Source organism: Melanaphis sacchari, unplaced genomic scaffold (assembly GCF_002803265.2).
Source record: "Melanaphis sacchari strain LSU unplaced genomic scaffold, SCAv2.0 Contig4_pilon_pilon, whole genome shotgun sequence".
Taxonomy (NCBI): Eukaryota; Metazoa; Arthropoda; class Insecta; order Hemiptera; family Aphididae; genus Melanaphis; species Melanaphis sacchari.
Window position 1 is genome coordinate 3,947,049 of NW_020271335.1, and position 21,829 is coordinate 3,968,877.

Sequence of the window (21,829 nt, forward strand, 5' to 3'; positions counted from 1 at the left end):
TAATGTTTTTATAATAATTTTTATTTTCAGAATTTATCACTTTTGTCTTGTTCATATTAAGTATTCTGTATAAAATTCAATCGAGAATGAATTTTGCAATCTTTAACGATACTCAATTATTTAATATAGTTATCTAAACTAAATACAAAATAGGTAATAGATATCTGTAATGCCTACATTACATTTTTGCAATATTTTTATTTTTTTTTTTTAATTGTAATATAATTTAAATATTTTGAAATTGAATATATATAGAGGTCAGAGTTATATAGATATTAGATTGATGTAAGAAATCTAAATAAATATAAGTATGATGGTAAAATAAGTTTTTTTATTTCGTTTAGAGGAAAAATAAAGTACTAGGGAATGGTAATAATGTTTTAATGGAACAGTATTATTTCTATTCTTGCGAAAGCGTGAAATAACTGATTCAATATCTTATCAACACATAATACATAAAAGTACAAAACTGGATTAGAGTAAAATGTCTCATTACCAAAAATACGAATATCAAACTTTATACGTGATGATCTGCAATAATAGGTTGAAGAATATTCGCAAACCTGTATAGTTTTCAAAAAAATAAAACAATTTGATATTTAATAAAATTCAGTAATTTATTGTATTGATAATCAATAATAGCTAGTGTATCAAGTTTTATAAATGTATACAAATTACAGAGTATATTATACACATATATCATATTATAAGTTTATATAAATGTGCAAAAGTCGTGAATTCAAATTATACATACATTTTTTTATTTTAGTCTATTTTAGTCATTATATAAACGGCTGAACCTGCATACCTAGCATTTCATGCAATTATGCATAAATATTAATAATGTCTTCAGAAAACGCCCATTATTATAAATGCGAATTTTTGGACGAAATGATAAATTCCAACCACTCAAATTCCAATATATCTTTAATATGCCAACGTTCATTCAAAACATATTATATAACATGTACTAAAGATATATATACAATATATCCACTGCGTCAATAGGCCTCCCTTCCGGACTTTTGGTAATGGGTATTCGATGAAGGGCTAGTACAGTAATAACTATATACCAGTCAATATAGAGATATTATCTCTTATTTTTTTTTTAAACATTGCATCGCAGCTTTTATAGCTTGTATATAAGGCTTAAATAATATACTCTTAATACATAACATAATTATTATAAAATGTTAATCATCAATTCATTATAAAGTCGGTGGATTTTTGATCCTTTCGTTATTCTTAATCGTGTATACGGTGTATTGTAATATTCCAATATTTCATCATTACCTAGAATCTGCAATTACTTAAACCATTTTTATAAGTCCATAAACTCGAATGCGTATTCTTTGCAGTTAAGCAAATCAACAATCCAATAGTATAGAATGGTAGTTCTTAAACTATGGAAGTACGCAGTGGCGGATCTAGTATATTTTTATGGTGGATGCTATTTTGTCAATAATAATAATAGTCCTAAATTACTTATTATGTATAATTTGTGCGTGGTCGCTAACTGGTGTTTGCTACTCCACGGTGCGGGGCACGCATTCTGGTAGCCCGTACCAAAAATTTGTCACTCGGCGAATTATTAGTAATTTTTAATAAAAATACGCGAAACGGTGGGTGCTTTAGCTCCCAAGCACCCTCCACCCCCAAAATCCACCGAAGTACGCATACCCTTTCTAAGCTTTCTTCTTTTAAAAAACCTCTGTTTTTTTATTATAGGGAATAAAATTACAACTTTCAAAGTTTTACTTGATAGCACTTCAAATCTTTACAGTATGAGTATCGTAAACTACAATTTAAATCTACAGGTATAGATACTTCAGTGTTCAACTCTAAATATATAATATGATAATACAAAATATGGTAAAAATCATCATTTTTTCGTTTTTTTGTTATTCGTATAATAGGTATTTTGAATCTTAATTATTTATAGCCGCATGAGATCGAATTATTATAGCTATTCGAATTCTATACTTTATAATACTTTATAATATACATTTTAAAGCGACCAGTTGCACCGTAAGAAGGAATATATTGTATAAAATTATAAATACTATGCCGTCGAGGCGAATTGTATCGAGGCGTACGTCAACCGCACACACACAAACATACATACAGATGCTCGCGCTGTGCTATCGATCGGGGGCGCGCGCGTGCTACCGAAACGACGAATACTAGTACCTAGGTATTACACAACCCGCGACAGCGTGTTCGGGCGTGTTTGTGCGTATTTTTTCTCTAGAAAATAAACTTTATAGCAATAAGAAACAACAATTGTAACAAGTACGACGACGAAGATGGTATATATATTATCATAAATTAGGCGCGTTCCAACTCGATATACCGTGAATGTTACAATACAATACTATAGATACTTAAATTTATAATAAATCATACATAATAAAATCTGTTAATTACGTGTAAATAATACCACCCCACCTCTATCAACCACCGTGTCGTTATTCACGTGCGCTCGTATATACCACAAGAGAGCGAGATCGTTGCTTTAATCAAGAGACCTTCATATGTAAGACGACTGTGTAAAACCGAACAACCATGAATTGGATACGAAATAGTTTTCCCGTCCGATCACAACCACAGCGAGGGTGGCTCGTCGGTGTTGCGTGCGGTCGAATACGATGAGTCACCGTCGTACCGGAAGCGGCCGCGGACCCGCGAATATGAACGCGGTGGACTGCACGGCTGAATAATTGATAGACGGAGAAATGGAGAAGCCAAGTGAGTTAAATGATATTAATTTGACGGGACGATCCGACCTATACATATTTATTTATACCTAAGCACATTCATGTAGTATGTATAAAATACGGTGTGCGTACAGCTATGGTTATTACTTATTAATAATAAAATATTATAATAAACAAATTTTTAAAAATAAAGGTGGTAAAATAAAAAATTGGATAAATGCAATTACAAGTGATTAATTTTTTTTCAATTATATGTATCTATGTATTATATTAATAGGATTAGTTTACAGAGTAAGTCAATGTAGATATGTAAATATTAAATCGTTAACAACCGATCGAAAATTGACCTTATAACCGAGTTTTTACGCGTATGTCTATTAGAAAGTTATACCTAAATATAGGTACATTATGAATTAAAATGCACAATATTGCATACGTACATTTTATATACTGTACTGCAGTCTGCAATATAAACACTGTACATATAAAACACGTTGCACACGTCTTATCGATTGATATCAGTATATAGTATAGCCAGTAGGTTACAATATGTATATGTAAAACCGTACCGGTTGTTTTTATATTTTTATTATGTACTTTTGTACTCAATCATGATGCTAATAACACAATAATTTTATCATAAAACAAAAAACTCAACGCCTTTTTCACCGCGTTGGAAATGCGAATAACGTACAAGCCTCGTCTAATAATTCTAGTATTGTCGATTTTTATTACAAAATGCTGCTCAATGCCAAAATATTAACAATTAAAAATTAAAAAACCAATTTTTTTCTTCATAGATTCCGATGGTGTTAATGTTAGTTTTGATATTTTCATCACTATGTATATAGCTATCAATAAACACAATCTGTTATCAGACATTTTGGTCTATTATCCCCTCAAAATATAACGCGTGAAATAAAAAAAATCAATAAAAACGTATCAACTTTAAATGATGGCGGATGGACCACGAACACTTTTAGCTTTTGATTACGATATTATTAAATGTATAAAATTATATTGGTGTATATTTATTGATCACTTTATCTGTATATTGTAATACTGTACATGGTAAATTAAGCAAAATACGTATACGTAATATTAATTTTACTAAGTTTATCTGTGTAGTACTGTTTTGTAGTATAAAATATTAAAACTGAGAAAGTCGCTCTGCTACTTTAAAGTCGAAATAAGTTACCTATACAAAATAATTTAATATTCCTAGTTTAATAAATAATAAAATTAGGTACAGATTTAGTTTAGAATATAAATAAAATGTTTTCGTAACACTTTGCGTATATATTTAATATTCATATGAAATTTATTTGATAGATTTCACATTTTTACCAATAACTAACAACAAGTATAGGTTAAAAATAATTATTTTAACATAGGTACTTTAAAAAACTATGTAAAAACTAATTTTTACAAAATTACAAATTAATTGCAAATTACAAATAATTTAAATTATTTACATAATTTTTATGTTTATTTATTATAATATTATGTATGTAGGTACTATTATCATATAATTTAGATATTTTATCAGTATAATATAATACTCTATGAAACTTTTTACGGGTAGTTTCTTCTTATAATTTTATAAAAATAAAGAATTAAGTAGAATAATGAAAAAAACAATTAATATTTAATATTAAAAGTATGATGAACACTATATAAATTTAATTAATTTATGAACTTAATTATTAATAATTTATAATCAATACTTCCTGAAAGTATATATAATAATACTTATAAGGTGTTATTATATCTAATGATTAAAACAACTCTCTCAAAACATGAAACATTACTTACTAAAAATATATTATAGTTTAAATGATACTCGATTACTTTTGAAAGTAGTAATTAATAAAACAAGAAGTATTTTATTTTATTACATCAATAATTTTTTGAAACGACGTATTGGTTTTCTATCTATGTTTTTATGGTTAAGTAACAAATTTAAAACGGATTAAGTTTTTATGGTAATTTGCCAATTTAACAATTTTTTTTTTTTTTTGAGAGGCAAGAAACTAAGAAACGCCACATTTAAAACGGTACCAACAATTTTCGTCTTTATAAAAAATACAGTGCCAAGGGTTAACTATGTCTATGGCTCATGTTCTTCTCATAACAAAATCTAAACACATATTGTGACTTGGGATTCAAGGGCATGCCTTTTTTATTTTTTTTTTTTTTTGATGGGGGGAGGGGGAGCTCCTTAAAAACTTTTAATCATATGAGTTATTATATTTAACATTAATTGATAATTTCATATTATTATATGTTTTAAGTTTATAAATCATTATTGTTTTGAATTAATTATTTTATTATATTTACCTAATTTATCGAACAATTATTTAGAATATATTATAAAACTTATTTATTTTTTATATAATTTAAAAAATAAAACATAAATCAACTTAGGTAATAATTAATAATATTATTTTTATATTTTTGAAAATAGTTTTATAATTATTTTCATACTAAATATGATATGTAAAATTAATTTAATGAAACAATTAAGATTATTTTTTTCTCACCAAGTTCATAATACGTTGGGATATTATTGGTAATACCATTGATTATAGAATCAATGGTAATACGCAACACATATTATTTTTCAATGTCATCTAAATGATTTCTTTGTTCGCTTTTTATTTGCAGAAGTGTAAAAAGCCTAGCTCACATAGACTTAGAACATTTTAAAAATCAACGATAATGATTTAAACACATACTAGTTCAAAACAATATTCTGTCAATCTATTATACAAAGTATTGCATGAACATTTTTATTATTTTAAAATTAATGTAAATAAAATATTTCTACTAGAATCCTATAAACATGTATGAAACAATTTATAATTTTGTTTTATTTATTTTTAACTGCTTGTCTTAGATAGTTAGACCTATACAGAGGTTTTTTACACAGCTGCTGCATTTATAAAAGTTAATAATTAATAAATTGAGCAAATTATACAATGGCTCTAAAATATTATAATAACATTTATTATTTTTTTATTTAAAATTCATTAAAATAAAAGTAGAGAATTACTTTCTTTGCTTATGAGTTATGCTATTTTAATAGTTAAGCTTTATAAATTATCAGAATATAGGCATATAATATAAGTAATGTATTTATATTAATTATACTGACGTAATGATACAATGAATATTATTGTGTTAACTGTCAACACAATAATACATAAATACATAATTTTATTTTAGGCTTCAAGCTAAGCTAGGTAATTTCTACTTCCTATAATAGTTTTATGTAATGATATATTTTTCAAAAATTATTATTTCATAACACACAATATAAGAAAAGGTTTAACTAAATACCTGTAAAACAATTTTACAGAATTTCAAAATTTAATGATAGCAGTTTTAATATGATTCTATACAAAAACAACATTTCTCGTAGTATTTAAAACATTTAGTTGTTTAAATATTTTAAAATGTAACCACTAATTGTTAAAGCTCTTAATATTTTCATTTAATAACGGGTTCAAGTTTTAATTAAATGGAAATATTGAAAATTATTTTTATAATATTATTATTGTTATAAGAATATTTTTCACTCAATAATGTTCTTATTTTTATATGCCCATTGTTAAATTATTTTTATGATCTTAATATTAATTTAATATATTTATAGATGTTATTAAAAATTAAATATTAGTAAAAAATAAGAATAATATTATATGATATTATTTTTTATCACAAATTAATTGTGTACATAATTAAGAGAATGAAAATACATAGCTATAAAACTGACGAATGACAACAGCTTAAAAGAAAATTTAACCCATAAAAAAATAACTCAATAAATGTAATTAATAATGATGATTATTTATCAGTAATCAGTAATTAATTATTAAAAATTGCATTTACTTTAAATAATATTTAATAAAAAATGTTTAAATAAATAAATTAAATTCTAGTGTTTTTGTTTTCTTGTATATTATAAATTATGTATAATAAAAATCTAAAACTTAAATGTGTACCATATGTTAACATAATACAAAATATAAAAATAATTATATGGTATTGTGCCAGATGTTGGATTATTTTTATCCATATTATTTTTCATTTGGCGCGAAATAAAAGCGGGAAACCGAAAATGTAGAAATACAACATAGTATTTAGTAATATTCCATAATGATTTATGAATGTAAATATTTGGTACTTTGATCTTCATTAGTTGGTTATTGATATAGTAAGATACAACTGTTATAGCATATAAATTATAACAATATTAAGTACCTATGAACTTGTAAGCAAGTATTATTCGACAATATTATTACTTCATTATATTGACGGCTAAAAAAATATTCTCAACAATATTAAGTATTGCTATAAACTTGTGTATATTAGTTATTAACAAATTTGAACTCTTTATTTAAGTTACATTACAGGTAGAACCTTAACGATCGCGATTGTGGATTAATAATTTCTAATTTATGTTATCGGGAATTTTTATTCTTTACGATTTTATCATAATAATTTATGTAATTAATGCAGAAATTATAAAAATTAAAACAATAGGTATATTTACATAAAGATTTTTAAATACGTTTTAAGTATCAAATATATTTATTTTTATTATAAGATAATCGTCAGTTTAAGAAAAATGTATGAAATAAACAATGTAATATTTCAGCGTACTTGTTTGGTATATGTCTATATTTTTTAAAAATATTCACTACTTAATAGGTACCTACCTATTAAGGTAAATTATATACTTTTTGTACGTCTTGTATTATACAAATCTTTACATAGTGTATATATTAATAGTCTATCATACAAAATATGTAAATTATAATATATTGCTTATTTATTTTTACAAAAAATTCAAAAAGACTAAATTCATTTATAGGTTTTTTTTTTATAAGTGCGATTAATAGTATTATACTATAATACATTTTTATTTAAATATAAAATAATAGCATGTATGCCGTTATAAAAAAAAAAAAAAACCAATTATCAAACATCAATGATAAAAACGACAATATTTTGTATTGTTTCAATTTTCGATTCGACTCTGCTATTTTTAGACCCACCCTGCGTAGTTAATATATAGTAGACACTAGACACATATGTTAAATAATAAATTTCTATTTTCAAATTACTTCCGTTAGATCAATCTTGGTTTATTAACATTTTTTCCTTTATAGCCTATTAAGTAACAAAAAAAAAAATAAATAATACTAATACTAATAATAAAGAAAACGTGAACTCTTTTATAATATTATTATCTTCATACACAATAAACATTTTTCTTATCTTTCATAATCAATCAATTTTGTTACGTATAAATAAATAAATAGAGTTAAAAATATAGAAATGTTCTAAAATATCTATACTTTAAATCTAAAATTACTTAAATTAGAAAACATATTGTATTATATGAAATTTTAATAAACGAATTAAATGCGTTAACTGATATCTAAATATATAATTAACAATAATTATTTATGAATTACGAATAATTATTCAAATAATGATTAATATGAAATTTAAAACGGTAATCTTTCGAGCCCAATTTTCCAACAATAGATAGGTACTATGTGTATTATTATAGTTGCACTCTTGTATTCGATTATTATTCATATTTCGTTATTTAAAATATAAAGTTATTGTGGTTTTTTTTGTGAAATACAAAGTTAAATGTAGGAACATAATATGTATTAAGACTTCTAACATTATTTGAATATTTGATGTTTATTGTTTAATATGTGAACAATAAAATAAAACATATCCTACCCACACGTTTATTTTAAGCTTCTATCCGATCTGCACTACAGCTGTATAAAACGTACCATACCGGAGATATATTTTGTTATTTTGAGATAGGACTATAGGAGTGCCTTATACTAAACACAGTAGGTACGTCAGTATACAGTATACAATACGCTATAGCTTATAACGTACAATATACTTATATAGTTATATCATATATGCTTGCAGTGACTATTTTGAAAAAGGGGGAGAGAATGAATATGGTAGCCATCCTTTTCAGTTTTTCTCATAATAACAATACAATATCTGTTTATAGCAATCTAATAAAATATTTATTTTTTAATTGATGTATATAGGACCTATAGGCTATATTATTGGTATTATAAAAAAATTTAAGAAATAGAAAATATCTTTTCATAATCCCCACCCCTATGACTACACCTCATTTGAAAATTATTACCAGTTTTAGACGTTTTAGTAACCTAAGAAAATTATATCATTTTAATTATTTCAATAAATAATAATATGGAAGAAATTGAAATTTATTTACATAAATATAAAAAATAATATACCTAAGTGTAATGAAATTGAAATAATTACCTACTAAATATATCAAGCGCAGTGTGCATTGTAAATGATTTTTAATATAATAATAATCAGAGAGATAATAATAATGGTCAATGTAAATAATTTTCTCATATAGTCTCGTACTCTCGTTGTATCTCATGTATCAACAGTGTTCCTCTTTTTTAGTTACGAGTATGTCATCAAATTTACTATTTGTGCTATAAAAGTGAAATATACTGTAAATATTTCTTTTAAGTGGAAAAAGATAATAATAATAAAATTAAAATAATCATTTATAAACGATTCGATCCCCATGCAGCGCGCGCGATGAACGCACCGCACTCACACGTCTATTAATACAACAACCAATGAGCTGTTCTGTTCGCGGTCCTGCCGACACATCTGCCTTGGCATCCGACCATCTCCTCACAATATACGACAATAATTCGTCCCGCGCCGTCTTGTCGTCTCGTACTGCGTTCTCCAGTGACATTTCATTTGTTTTTTCGATTTTCGATCTCTCTTTTGTCCGCGAACACAACAATACATTACACTATTATTATTTTCGCATCCAGCAAATATTATAATACGCAATAACGCATACACGTATAGTATGAAGAAAAATTGTTTTTTGAACCGTAACCAACGTGTCGCGTTATAATTTATTATAATACCCGGTGTTTAATATTACAACATAATAGTACTCAGCATTCAGCCGCGTCTTTATTGAACTGATTTGTTTTTTGTTTTTTTTTCACTTGTTTTCATTACGCGTAAGCATATTATTATACAATGAAACAGTGTCCGCGCCCGTTATTAAAATTTTGTCGTTATCGATAGCGAATAAGTGCGCCTCTTAACACGCCCCACTGCGAAATAATAATATATATATATGCCATCCGGACGTCGACGTCATTGATCATATTTTATTATTATTATACAGATAAAACAATACTTGTAATATAATTGCATTTTCTTTTTTTTAATTTTTATATATCGGATATCGGAATATGTGTATATAGAAAAAATAATAGACGCAGTAAAAGGAACAGAAGTATTATGACGTTACGCGATATTTACGAATAAAAAAAAAAATTGGTTACGTTTTTCATTTATTTAGTGACACGTAATAAAACTGGCTCAAGTTATTAGTGTCGTTGAATTTTGGCGAGCACCAGTTCGGATTATGATATTTTTCGGTTTGTATTACATCGTGAAAAAAGCGATTTATTTGTCGTCGAAGAAAATATTCAACGGCGGTGATCATAAACGTAAAAAGTCAAAGCGAAAAAACAAACGGAACATGAAAGGTATAAATAAAATTATTTTCATAAATAAAATAAAAACTTATAGAAAATACAGGGTATAACAGAAAAATAGAAAAATTGAAAACAATTGAAATTAACTAACTCTATATCTATAGTCATTTTTTTTTTTTTTAATTAATATTTATTTATTTATTAATATACCTACATATTATGATTATTAATTATTGTATTAAATTGTATTTTTAATGTTAACTATAAAAGAAACGTTATTACATATGTAGTTAGTTTATTAATTATTAGTATCTACGTATTAGATATGTACATCTAGCAGTTCTTTCTATTACACTCTGTAGATTTATACATTATATATATATATTATTACATTATAATACTATAATGCGACTGTGGATGAATATAAGTGATTAAATAGTAGGTATATAGAATGCGTTTCATATAATTACAATAGTTACATGTTAAATTCATAAGTATGACTCTAGAGACGTGTTTAAGGGAGCTAGTTGAAGATTGTTCCGGTTGGTCTTTTGTGATGACACTTTTTATATGGACATAGTCATAACTGCGCTTATAATTATTATAATAAGTATTAGAAATATAAATACAAGTATACAGTACACAGATAGTATAGCCGTATGGATAATTATAATTTAACCTTACTAACTCTAGATTATTTTCTTATCATTATTAAAATAAATATTTACTACATAAATGTGTTGAACATTGAATTGATTATACTTTATTATTTTTATATTTTCTAAGCTTTGAATTAATCCATATTTTTGCCATTACTAATTATTACAAACCAGTAAACATTTATTTATATTTTTTTTTTAATTTTAAATCCATTTATAAATTTTATTATAAAAAGAGTGGATGTCGAAAAGTAACCTAGCAAACTATACATTATACAGGTATAGATCGTAAGTATACTGTATACCGCCAAGCGTCAGGCTGCAAATGTATAGTAGGCAATGTTCATTCTCGATTAGTTTTTAATTTTTATTTAACATGATATTAATAAATGATAGTAATTAGTAGAATATACATTATGCAGGTGTCTGGTGTACACAATTCATAACAATAATACACTGATTTCAGTGATAAAATTTACGTATGTACCATGGTATATCGTACATAATATACCAAATTATACTCTAGTATATTAAATGTCGGTGTTGACAATCATTGTGGTTTTTTTTACGATAACAATATAATTATGTTTAGGTATTGCGGTTAACGGTTATTGTAGTTACATATTTTTCTAAACGTATACTCTGTCAATGATCCAATAATAACATTGTTTTGTACAAATTATTTATATTATATATAAAAACCACACTGTATATTATATGCAGCATTTATATATATATATATATATAATGACTTGTCCTGAGTGATTCATCATCAACTAGCTAAAACCGCTGAAGCTATGAGTATGAAATTTGGAAATTTGGACAGTAGTTTTGTTTTATAATGTAGACACCTGCTAAGAAAGGATTTTTAAAAATGTAATCCTTTTGTCTTCGAAATATTAAAATTCACTAATTTTTCGACAATTTCTGGTTGTTAAAATATTACAATATACTGGCAACCTAAGGTCAACACATCTAAAAGCAACCTATAATATAAAAACTGATAAAATAAAAATTTATACGTTGGTAACATAAAAAAACTGCACACGGACAAAGCCGGGTTGCTAGTTTATGATATAAAATAATTTTAAATATACTCGAAGTATTTTTATTTGCTTAATTAAACAAAAATATTGATAAATTCTATTTTCTATAATATATCATAATACCTCTTAAAATTTGATAGCGTATAACGAGAAGACTAATTGATCAAGGTTCAACTTTGATTGTAGTGTTTTACAAACTTATGTATAATATAGAATATAATAATATATATGTTATAAACTTAAAATTAGTATTTAGTAATACGTGGTAATTCATGAGTACAACAATTAAAAAGCAACTATAGTTTACGCGATACTATACTTCATATTTATAAATTATTTCAAACTTTGTTATACACAATTACTTTACCAAGATTTAATTGGATTTTATAATTTTATTTAGGTATTTTATTCAAGTATAAGTAAAATATTCTAAATATTGCACGGCTGAGGAAATGTATGTGTGTATAATTGTAAGGACTTGCAGTGAATAAGTAGATATAGCCTGTACTTATAAATATGTGACATAATATTAAAGTATTATACGTCTTACCTATTATCGTTCACTAGTTTAACTTGTAATCTTTAAGAAGCCCGATTCATTGGACCAGATAGGTAATATAAGGCTAAAAAATAAACGAACAAGTCTCGCTCAGTGACACCACATAACACACTCATAGAAGACGGCACAAAAACGGTTTAATCTAGAATCGTTCAAAAACGGACGGCACATCACGAGACAAGGAAAAAATTAGAAAGTGTTGACCGCGTTTTTCTATAAGACTAACAAGTAACTATAACCGACGAAAAAAAAAATCGCTTGCAAGTACACTGCAAACATCATAGACCGTGATCGCCGAATATGGCGGTCGGAGCTTTATAATTACTGAGGTTGAGGTAACAGACTTTATATGGCTACCGTGGTCGAAACGATCGCCATATCCAAATTGTTTATGTCATGTTTTTACTACACGGAAAGTCGTTCAAAGTTTAATATAATCATTATATATATATAAAGAAATTCAATAGCGGTAAACGTTGAAAACGTTTGATAACGAAGAAATTTGAATTGTCTGCTAAACAGTGAAGTAAACATTTTGCAAATATATCGTTAACAACAAAATCCAGTGTTTGATCTACTTGGTTCCAATAACCAAAACCATAGTCGATTTTGCTTATACTTTCGCCGCCATAATCATTGGATTAAGACGGGTTCACAGCTATGTCGTCCGCCGTGTTGTGTTCCTTGTATCGTACTATCGTATTTTTATTGGCCATTATAATATTGGTATCATTTCCTAACTATGATCTACTGTGAGTTGGACTGAGCTCAACTTTTGGAAACGACACGACGTCATGACAGAAGAGTGAGCTGTAAATTCTGCTTTGCTATCACGGAGGCCCAATAGAATAACTTCTTGTCTCCTATATTAGTTATGCCACAGTTAGCTAGTAAGTAGTATACCACACCTATCACTAACGAATTTCAACTTTATAAACTTTTAAACGTTAGAGTTTGTATTCTTAAAGTTTACCGCTATCAAATTTCCTTTTGGTAATGTGTTACCATCATTTTGTGATCAGCTACGTATATATTGTCAAATTGAGTATTCGAAATACGACATGACGTGGTGTAGTGAAAACCCACGGTTTTATTACTTACAAAGCCACAAACGGATATTTTTCGTATGTCATCTTAACGGGGTCCGCGGCAATGTTTGCTTTGTGAGTTTATTGAAAATTGTTATTAATTTTAAAACACGAATAATATTAATTGTCATTATCAAAAATTGATATTTATAAAGACAAAGTGGGTCGCATTAATGTGACAACAGCAATTATTAACAATTATTATGGTAATACCATATTATGTTTTTTATTCATATTTGTGTAATACGGATGAACGATATTATGAAAGAAAAAACGGCAGTGAGAACACAGTGATAACAATATTCATTAGAGAATGCTTCCGCCTTATTAAAATTATTGTGGTAGGGCCGGTAGGGGAAGAAAGGTTTACAAATATTATTGTTGAGCGACGATCCGTTAATAAAAATAAAAAAGACGATTATTAATTAAATAATATACAATTTATAGCAGTAGTCGGCATTACCATTAGAAAATAACGCGATTATACCAAACTCAAAAGTATAGATATAATATTTTTAAAACTTTTACAAGGTTTTATTCCAAGTTTTTCTTTATAGGCTGCAGTACCTATACATCTAATACTTTTTAGTTTTTTATCCGTTTTCAATCAAATTATTTTTTATCGACATATATTTTATAAGCCATGTATCACAGTATAAAATAAAACTAAATAATATGCCAGATCATTCATAACTTTTACAATAGATATATTAATAATAATATGATACTTGTTTTCAAATTATTAATTGATTAATTGAGGCATCTTGTTATTTCAATAATTAAATAGTACTTTGATTATTTTAAATATACATAAATTACATTTATTTTTATTTAAATTTGATGAGTTTAACAAAGTACATTCATTAGGATTCAGGAAGCCTTTTCACCGTAATATTTTTAAGTTATTATTTATATTATCAATTAACATTACTGTTCAGCATTTAGAATAACATATGGCCTATAAAAATGTTTGTTAAAAAAAAAAAGTTTAATCCGAAAAAAAACTGTCATCTATCATTTAAAATAATAAATCTTGATGTAAAATATTTCTAAACATCGCATGTTATACTTACGTTCTAAAATATTAAAAATAATAAATGCAAGCTTATTTGTTTTGTTTAAAATTTACAATCAATCTGTTAACTGCGAGGTATAACTATTTTATCATAAAAATGCTTTTTTGGGAAGTAATAAATTACTTCCAAACGACCTCACAAATACGATAATGATCTATAAATTAAAGTAATGTTATTCAGGGATGAGATTATACTTGATAAAATATTAACGTAATAAAATTAAGATAAATAAAATTGAATAATAATAATAATCTTACGTAAAACTTATTAATTTACAAAATTTGTATAATAAATTGTACTTTACGGATAAAATAGTGAGTAGTATGATTAATAATGTAATTTACCACTTTACAATACTTATATCAAGAATATTAATTTTTATTTTAGAAAACATAAACAACTAATAAGTACCTATATGTTATGTTATGTTTTTTCCTCCCGCTAAGAAAATTAAGGTTAAAAATAATAACAAAAAATAAAACGTGTGAAATGGTATTTTTGACATTTAAAGTTATAAAAATAACACCGCCAAGTGTTGACTAATTTATATTTTTTTCTATTCATAAATATTATAATATTAAATTTAAATTTATTTGATTCATGCATTTTATTTTGTAATATAATATTCCTTGTTTCAGGACGGTGGTTAGGTTAGGTTTTTTTTAATTAATTTAAAGTTTACAAGGTTAATAATATAAGTGATTTTTTTTGCTGCTTTAAGTACATTAGCTTAAAAAATCTACATCATTGTCAAAATAAATAAACTTCAATAGCCTACTCAAAATTTAAAATATTAAAAAATTAAAGTTATATAAGTGAATGAATTGGTTTGGATTATTTTAATACTTATTATCATTATTGTATTTAAATATTAAACCAAATAATACACATAGTAAATATAAGATTTAAATATTTAATGCTTTATTTATGTACCATTACGATTTACGTCATAATTCAATACTTACAATTATTATAAAGACAAACAAAACAATAAAATGTTCATGAATAAGGTAATCTAAGCTTAGTAGTATTTTATCAGTTTAATATTTATTGGTTTAATGGTTTCCCAGTTGATTACTATTCACAATAACATTAGTTTTGTACTATAAATATTGTATTTGTTGATAAATATTCATGAAATTTCTGATATGCTATTACTTACTAGGATCATATGAGAACTAAGTTAATTTATTGAATATAAAATAGATATCTTTTATATTAGCATTGTAGTTTTTTTTTTTTTTTTGAAATTTACCTATTTTTTGAAACAATTAGTGAAAATAAATGTTAGAAAGAGCACCCATTAACCGTTTCATGAAATATAAGAACATCTATTTTTTTTGTTTTTTTTTAAATACCTAACATATATATATAATGGTTATGAGTAAAAATATTATTTTTTTAAATGTAATTAATCAATATAAAAATTAACTATTTAGTATTTTATAACATTAAATACTTTGTTAATTACTTTAAAATCACTAAAGTTCTCGTAATACATCATTTTTAACGATAAATAATTTTTTTTGGAATAATATTTGTATCATACTATTGCCCAGTACTTCTCAAACTTTTTTGTCATGGACCCCCTTAAATTTAATGTAAAACTGTCAAGATCCCTTAATTATATACTAAAATGTCATGATAACTAAATAACCGAAAATATTTAAAAAAAAAAAATAAATATTTAAACAACCCACCAGTCATATAGTTACGGGCCCCAATTTGAGAAGCACTGTTCAAGCCGTTTGAAAATGTAACCCTTATTATGATTATTAACCTTTTTTTTTTAAATTTAACACATTTTGTAATGTAGGGTTCTTTACTTCTTAATAGGGAGAATATATACTATTTACAATAATGAGTCACCTTCTAGTCTAATTTATACATTTCCGAAATAAATAAAACCCCAATAACTATTCAAACAAACTTATCTTGTTATCTATTATTTATACCTAAACTTAAAGCTAAATCTATTATAATAATATGATAATTTTATTGATCAAGCACTAAACATTTATTTTAATTTTTATTAGATTAATTTTCTATTTTTATAGGTATACAATAAAGTTATTTATGCTAATAAATATAAAAACAGTACTAATAATTTACGTTTATTTATGTTTTCCAAAATATTGATTATTTTTTAGTTCTTCTTCGTATGTTTAGGTTTAGACTCTGAAATTAAATATATATATTATATTTATATGTATATATACAGTTGCATCCTCTAATGACAATAATAAATAATAATTACTCTATAGGTATACTATTTTTGTTTAATTATATATTATTTTAATATTTGATTGCATACCTATTATTATTACGATTATAACTTAAAGTCTATTGCATATACGCATGCAATCATAAAACTATATCTATACTAAATAATTGTATTTAATTATTCGCTGTGAAATATATAAAGAATTTAGCAACGTTGTGTGTATAACAATGGTCCATATTTTATATTATATAATATATTATGAAGTTTAGGCATTTTAGGTACATGTCCTGTATTGATTTTTTTTTCTATTATAGAACACTAATGTACTCTATTGTTTACTTTATAGTGTACGAGTATGACATATTTTTATTTTATATAATATAGAATATAGATTGCTTTTAAAAATTCACTCTACATTCTAATAATAATATTGTAATGTAATACAAACATTAAAATAAGCTTGCTAGCATATGACCTTTACTCTATTTTGACAAGCGTAATAAGGTACCTCCTAATTTATTTTAATTCATTTATCTTATATTTTCAAATTTTAGGTGTGGTAACTTTAGCACTCTCTATATTTTTATCCTATGTATATTTTTGTATCCTTCATACAATTATTAACAATTTTAGTATGGGTCAAAAGCTTTGTAAAATTTATTTATTTGTGTGTGATTATAATACAATTATTTTTCATTATAGCAGTTATACAATCATGTATTATTACAACTTTCTCAGGGTATAATATAATTGAAACCCGCCCAAGTTTTGAGAAAGTCATCTAAAAGATTTATTGGTGTCTAACATGCAATGAGTAGGTACCTACCTACATAAATACCTACATACATGAGTATTGTTGCAGTGACAAATCTTACATTAATACTTACACCAGTTACATATCATATATGTACGTTATAATACTACCTAAATACATGGTGAATTGTGATAATGTAGTCTTATAGCTATATATTCTATAAAAAAAGTATATTATTATGACTATTATGTGTGCGCACGGGAAGCGTAAATGGAAGTAGAAACGGTTTTAAAGAGTAAAGAGTAAAGACATAAAGTATAATTTATTGTGTACACTATACATAATTAAGTATTTTCACTTTTTAGATCATTAAGAACATTAGGATTAAGATTAAAAAAAAATTAAGATCTTTTTGAGATTTTGAGTGAAGTGACATAATATAATATTGGTTTTATATGTACAAAAATGTTTTTATAAATCATTTTCTGTTTTTTTTTTCACATCTTAGAGGAAAAAAATGCTTTCATCTTAAAATTTGGAGGAAGTTTGTTATAGCGAATTAAATTTCGTTGGTACTTTGGGGATAAAGTAGATAATTCCTAGAATTGGGAATTCAATATTTTATACAATAGATTCCTCATAATTCGTTATTACTGCAGCAATTAAAAAATACATTTCACAATTTTTTTAATAATAGGTAATCATGAATAATATTTTATAATGTTAAATTTATGAATTGTTAGTTTAAAGTAATAATTTTTGTTCTTTTGTTTGATTTTTTAGATTCATTATATCATAAAAATAAGCAAATTATTTTGTAGTTAAATATTCATAAATTTGAATAATCTTTAACCATTTTTTTCTATCATTCCCAGTAAATACAGTATACACAATGCATTTTTAAAATATTTACACTAATTTTTAACTCTTTATTCCTCGGTCTATTCACTATTTCAAAATTACCTACATCAGTAATCAGTATTAACTTTTAATTGGTAAGTTATTAGAGAATAAGACAATGATATACGACTATGTAATTATCATAATAATTAAAGGGGGAGTTGAGTTAGGACATTTTTTATTACTTAAACAAGGTACTTATAGCCTATTGGGCATTGGCTATAAGACACTAGAAATATGATAGTAATGATTCATTACTAATGAATATTAAAATATTATGTAAAAATAAAATACCTAATGTGTATAGTATAATATATCGTATTATCTCGTTCATAGTTATATAACGGTCTATTGTATTATTCGTACAGTGTACTGTACACACCACAGAAAAAGGATGTACACACTACGATATTTTAAAAGTATTTTAATATTAAAAATAATAAAAGCAAGCGATTATTTTTATTATCATCGTTGAAGTGTATATGTGCGTGTGTGTGTGTGTGTCGTGGTGCCATGTCGCGAACCGTGGCTTCTGCCTTCGTATTGGGCCGGCGCGCGCGGATCACTTTTTTGCCCGACATCTGTTACCGCGCTCGTCGGCCGTCGACCGACGGGTGTCGCCACTGTTAGTTTCTATTTTTGCGCGATTCCGTATACACGTCGTCGCGGCGGCGGTGATAAGAACAACTCAAACATTTTTGACAAACCATATAAATACATATCGTTATCTAAGTGTTTCCGCATAATGTAATAAATATTATTATATTATTATAATGTTACGATATTTAGGACTGGCGGTACTTAATACCTATTACTGGCTATTACCTACATATGTTGTCAGTCGTGAATTCGTGATATTGATATTTTAAATTGTAATAATTTTTTGTTTTTTGTTTCTTCCGAGTTCCATACTAAATCGTTCGACGGTGACTTGAGTGTATTTTTCTCTTTAATTTTATCTATTCGCAACAATATCGCAGTGCTTTTTTACGAGTACCGACAATTGGTTGCGAACGTTCTGCCGCCGCCCGAAATTCCTTTCTGTGAATTCATCAGAAACGACACCAACTATCGACGGCCCGAATAAGTGTTCGCTTATTCGTAGTGCCCGTTCTACTGAGTATTGGTTGTCGTCCGGTTTGATCGTCTGACCGTCGAGTCTTGATGGTTCGTATATTCGTTTTAAATCGTGGTTAGGTATTTTAGGTGTTTTTGTAGACATTAAATAGTAATAATTATTAATTTCACATTTTTATACTTTGTCATCATTATTATAATTTACCAGCTCTGCAGTAGATTTCCACTGTAGGCAGATATGACAACAGTTATGCAGAAACTTATGCAGTAAATTTTTAAGCTGTTATTGTGTATTAATGATAATTTATTTGGTTCAAGGCTGACATTCAATAACTACCCACAGCAAAACACCCGTGACTAACATTTTATTTTTATTATGTTTCTTTCATTATTGTCTGGTGTACCATGTTAACTAGTACCGAGGTCATGTGTAATCGCTTAAAATATATTTATTGCATATCATTTTTGAGCATCGAAAAGATAGTGTCATTCAGCAAATACTACAAAATATTATAGCCTTAACCCTAAGCTTTATTAAATTTAAGTTTACATAAATTTGGTTAATATGATATAAAAATACCTCTTATTGTAAAAGCAATTTGATTTTTAATCTAATCAAACCATGTATTATGTTTGTGGACCAACTGACAGTGGCTATTAGTACTAGGTCTTATTAAATTTCAAATAAGTTGAAAAACCTACCTAAAGTTTTTTTGAATGTAATCAAATAAGAATATTAATTTAAAGGATGCTACACCTGCATAGCTGTATGTGTTCATCTTACAAGCACATAACATACTTAACCTAAGTTCTAAAGAATTGGATAACTCTTTTATGGTTAATATTACAGTGAATTTACCTATTATAAAATTTAAAAGTAAGAATATTATATAATTTTTTTTTTTTGTTTTACTGTAAAACGAGATAGGTAAATTAATTGTAATACTTTGCTTAAAAGAGTTTCATAAATTCTTTAGAACATATACAATTTGCTATGTTATGCTCTTGTATTGTATGTAAAACTGAGACAATGCATATGGGCCTAGCATTTTCTTAATTATATTCATTAAAGTTGAACAGCAGTCCACAACTTAGTATATAAGTAATAGTCAATAGGTATCAATCAGTAGATAAGTGAATACAGTATAAAGATAGTAGGTGAACCTACTAAATAAATTTTAAACAATTTGCTTACAAAAAATTCTAATTAATTAATTTATGAAATGTCATAACATTTTTAAATAAATTGAATATTTCTATTTTTAGTTAGTATTTAACAATTTCCCTTTAATGTTCTTTAAAAAGAAAAATTAATTTTTATCAATTTGAATATGCATTTGTACGTTGTTTTTTGTATATTTATTTTTAATGTATAAATAATTTTTGGATTTTTATTTGTAATGAATTCTTAATATAATATGTATAAGTATTTACATATTTTACTAGATATTTAAAATTATACTAATAAACTTAATTTAAAAAACATTTATGAAGATTCTTACTTATAGTTTTATTTATTATATACAATCAAAAAATTACCTGTTTTTTTTTGCAATTTTTATTTATTGGCTTGAAAGTTATGTCAGTAATTGATACTCTGTAACAATATATTCGTGTATTAATGCCCCAGTTTAAAGTGAATAAAGGCTTAAATATTTTGTTTGGTAATATACATTTATTTATACTTTTTGAACCTATTTAAAATTTATTAATTTACAAAAATAATTGTTAAATCATTATGCCATTTTATAATCTTTTTTTGCCATCAAATATAATATTTATGGATAAGGTACCTATAGTACATAATAGTGTACCTAATAATCATGCATCATATTTAATTATCAAAGAAATTTTATTGTATACTTATGCTGGGTTGAATAAACAGCCTCTAGACATTTAATGGATTAATAGTGATTTATATTATTTAGTAGCCCATGATATTGAACTATTAAATTTATCAATTTTCATGCAAGTGGACTATATACTAAAATTTTACCTCAAATTTAACTGGATGGAATAATTCTATTAACCTTTAGGTATATTACACTTGTAAATATTGTGTGTTTATTTAAGAAATTTATTTAAACCTATATTTACAGATAATTTAGGCTAAAATATAATCCTAGTTCTATAGTTAATTACTATGACCTAACCTATTGAT

At 25.6% G+C, this 21,829-nt stretch overlaps 1 protein-coding gene across 3 annotated transcripts in view; it reads left to right on the top strand.

Moving 5' to 3' along the window:
• The first annotated feature begins 2,201 nt into the window (after positions 1-2,201).
• The window catches only part of LOC112599166, a 35,958-nt gene continuing 16,330 nt past the window's right edge, over positions 2,202-21,829 (top strand). Inside the window, exon 1 of one of the 3 annotated variants that reach the window (XM_025345957.1) lies at positions 2,202-2,748. In XM_025345957.1, coding sequence (XP_025201742.1) covers positions 2,736-2,748 — 13 coding nt within the window. In that variant the 5' untranslated portion in view covers positions 2,202-2,735. Of the gene's footprint in view, positions 2,749-9,471; positions 10,337-19,226; positions 19,759-21,829 lie in introns of those variants that run through there. The other 2 variants (XM_025345956.1, XM_025345958.1) reach the window with 2 other exon arrangements.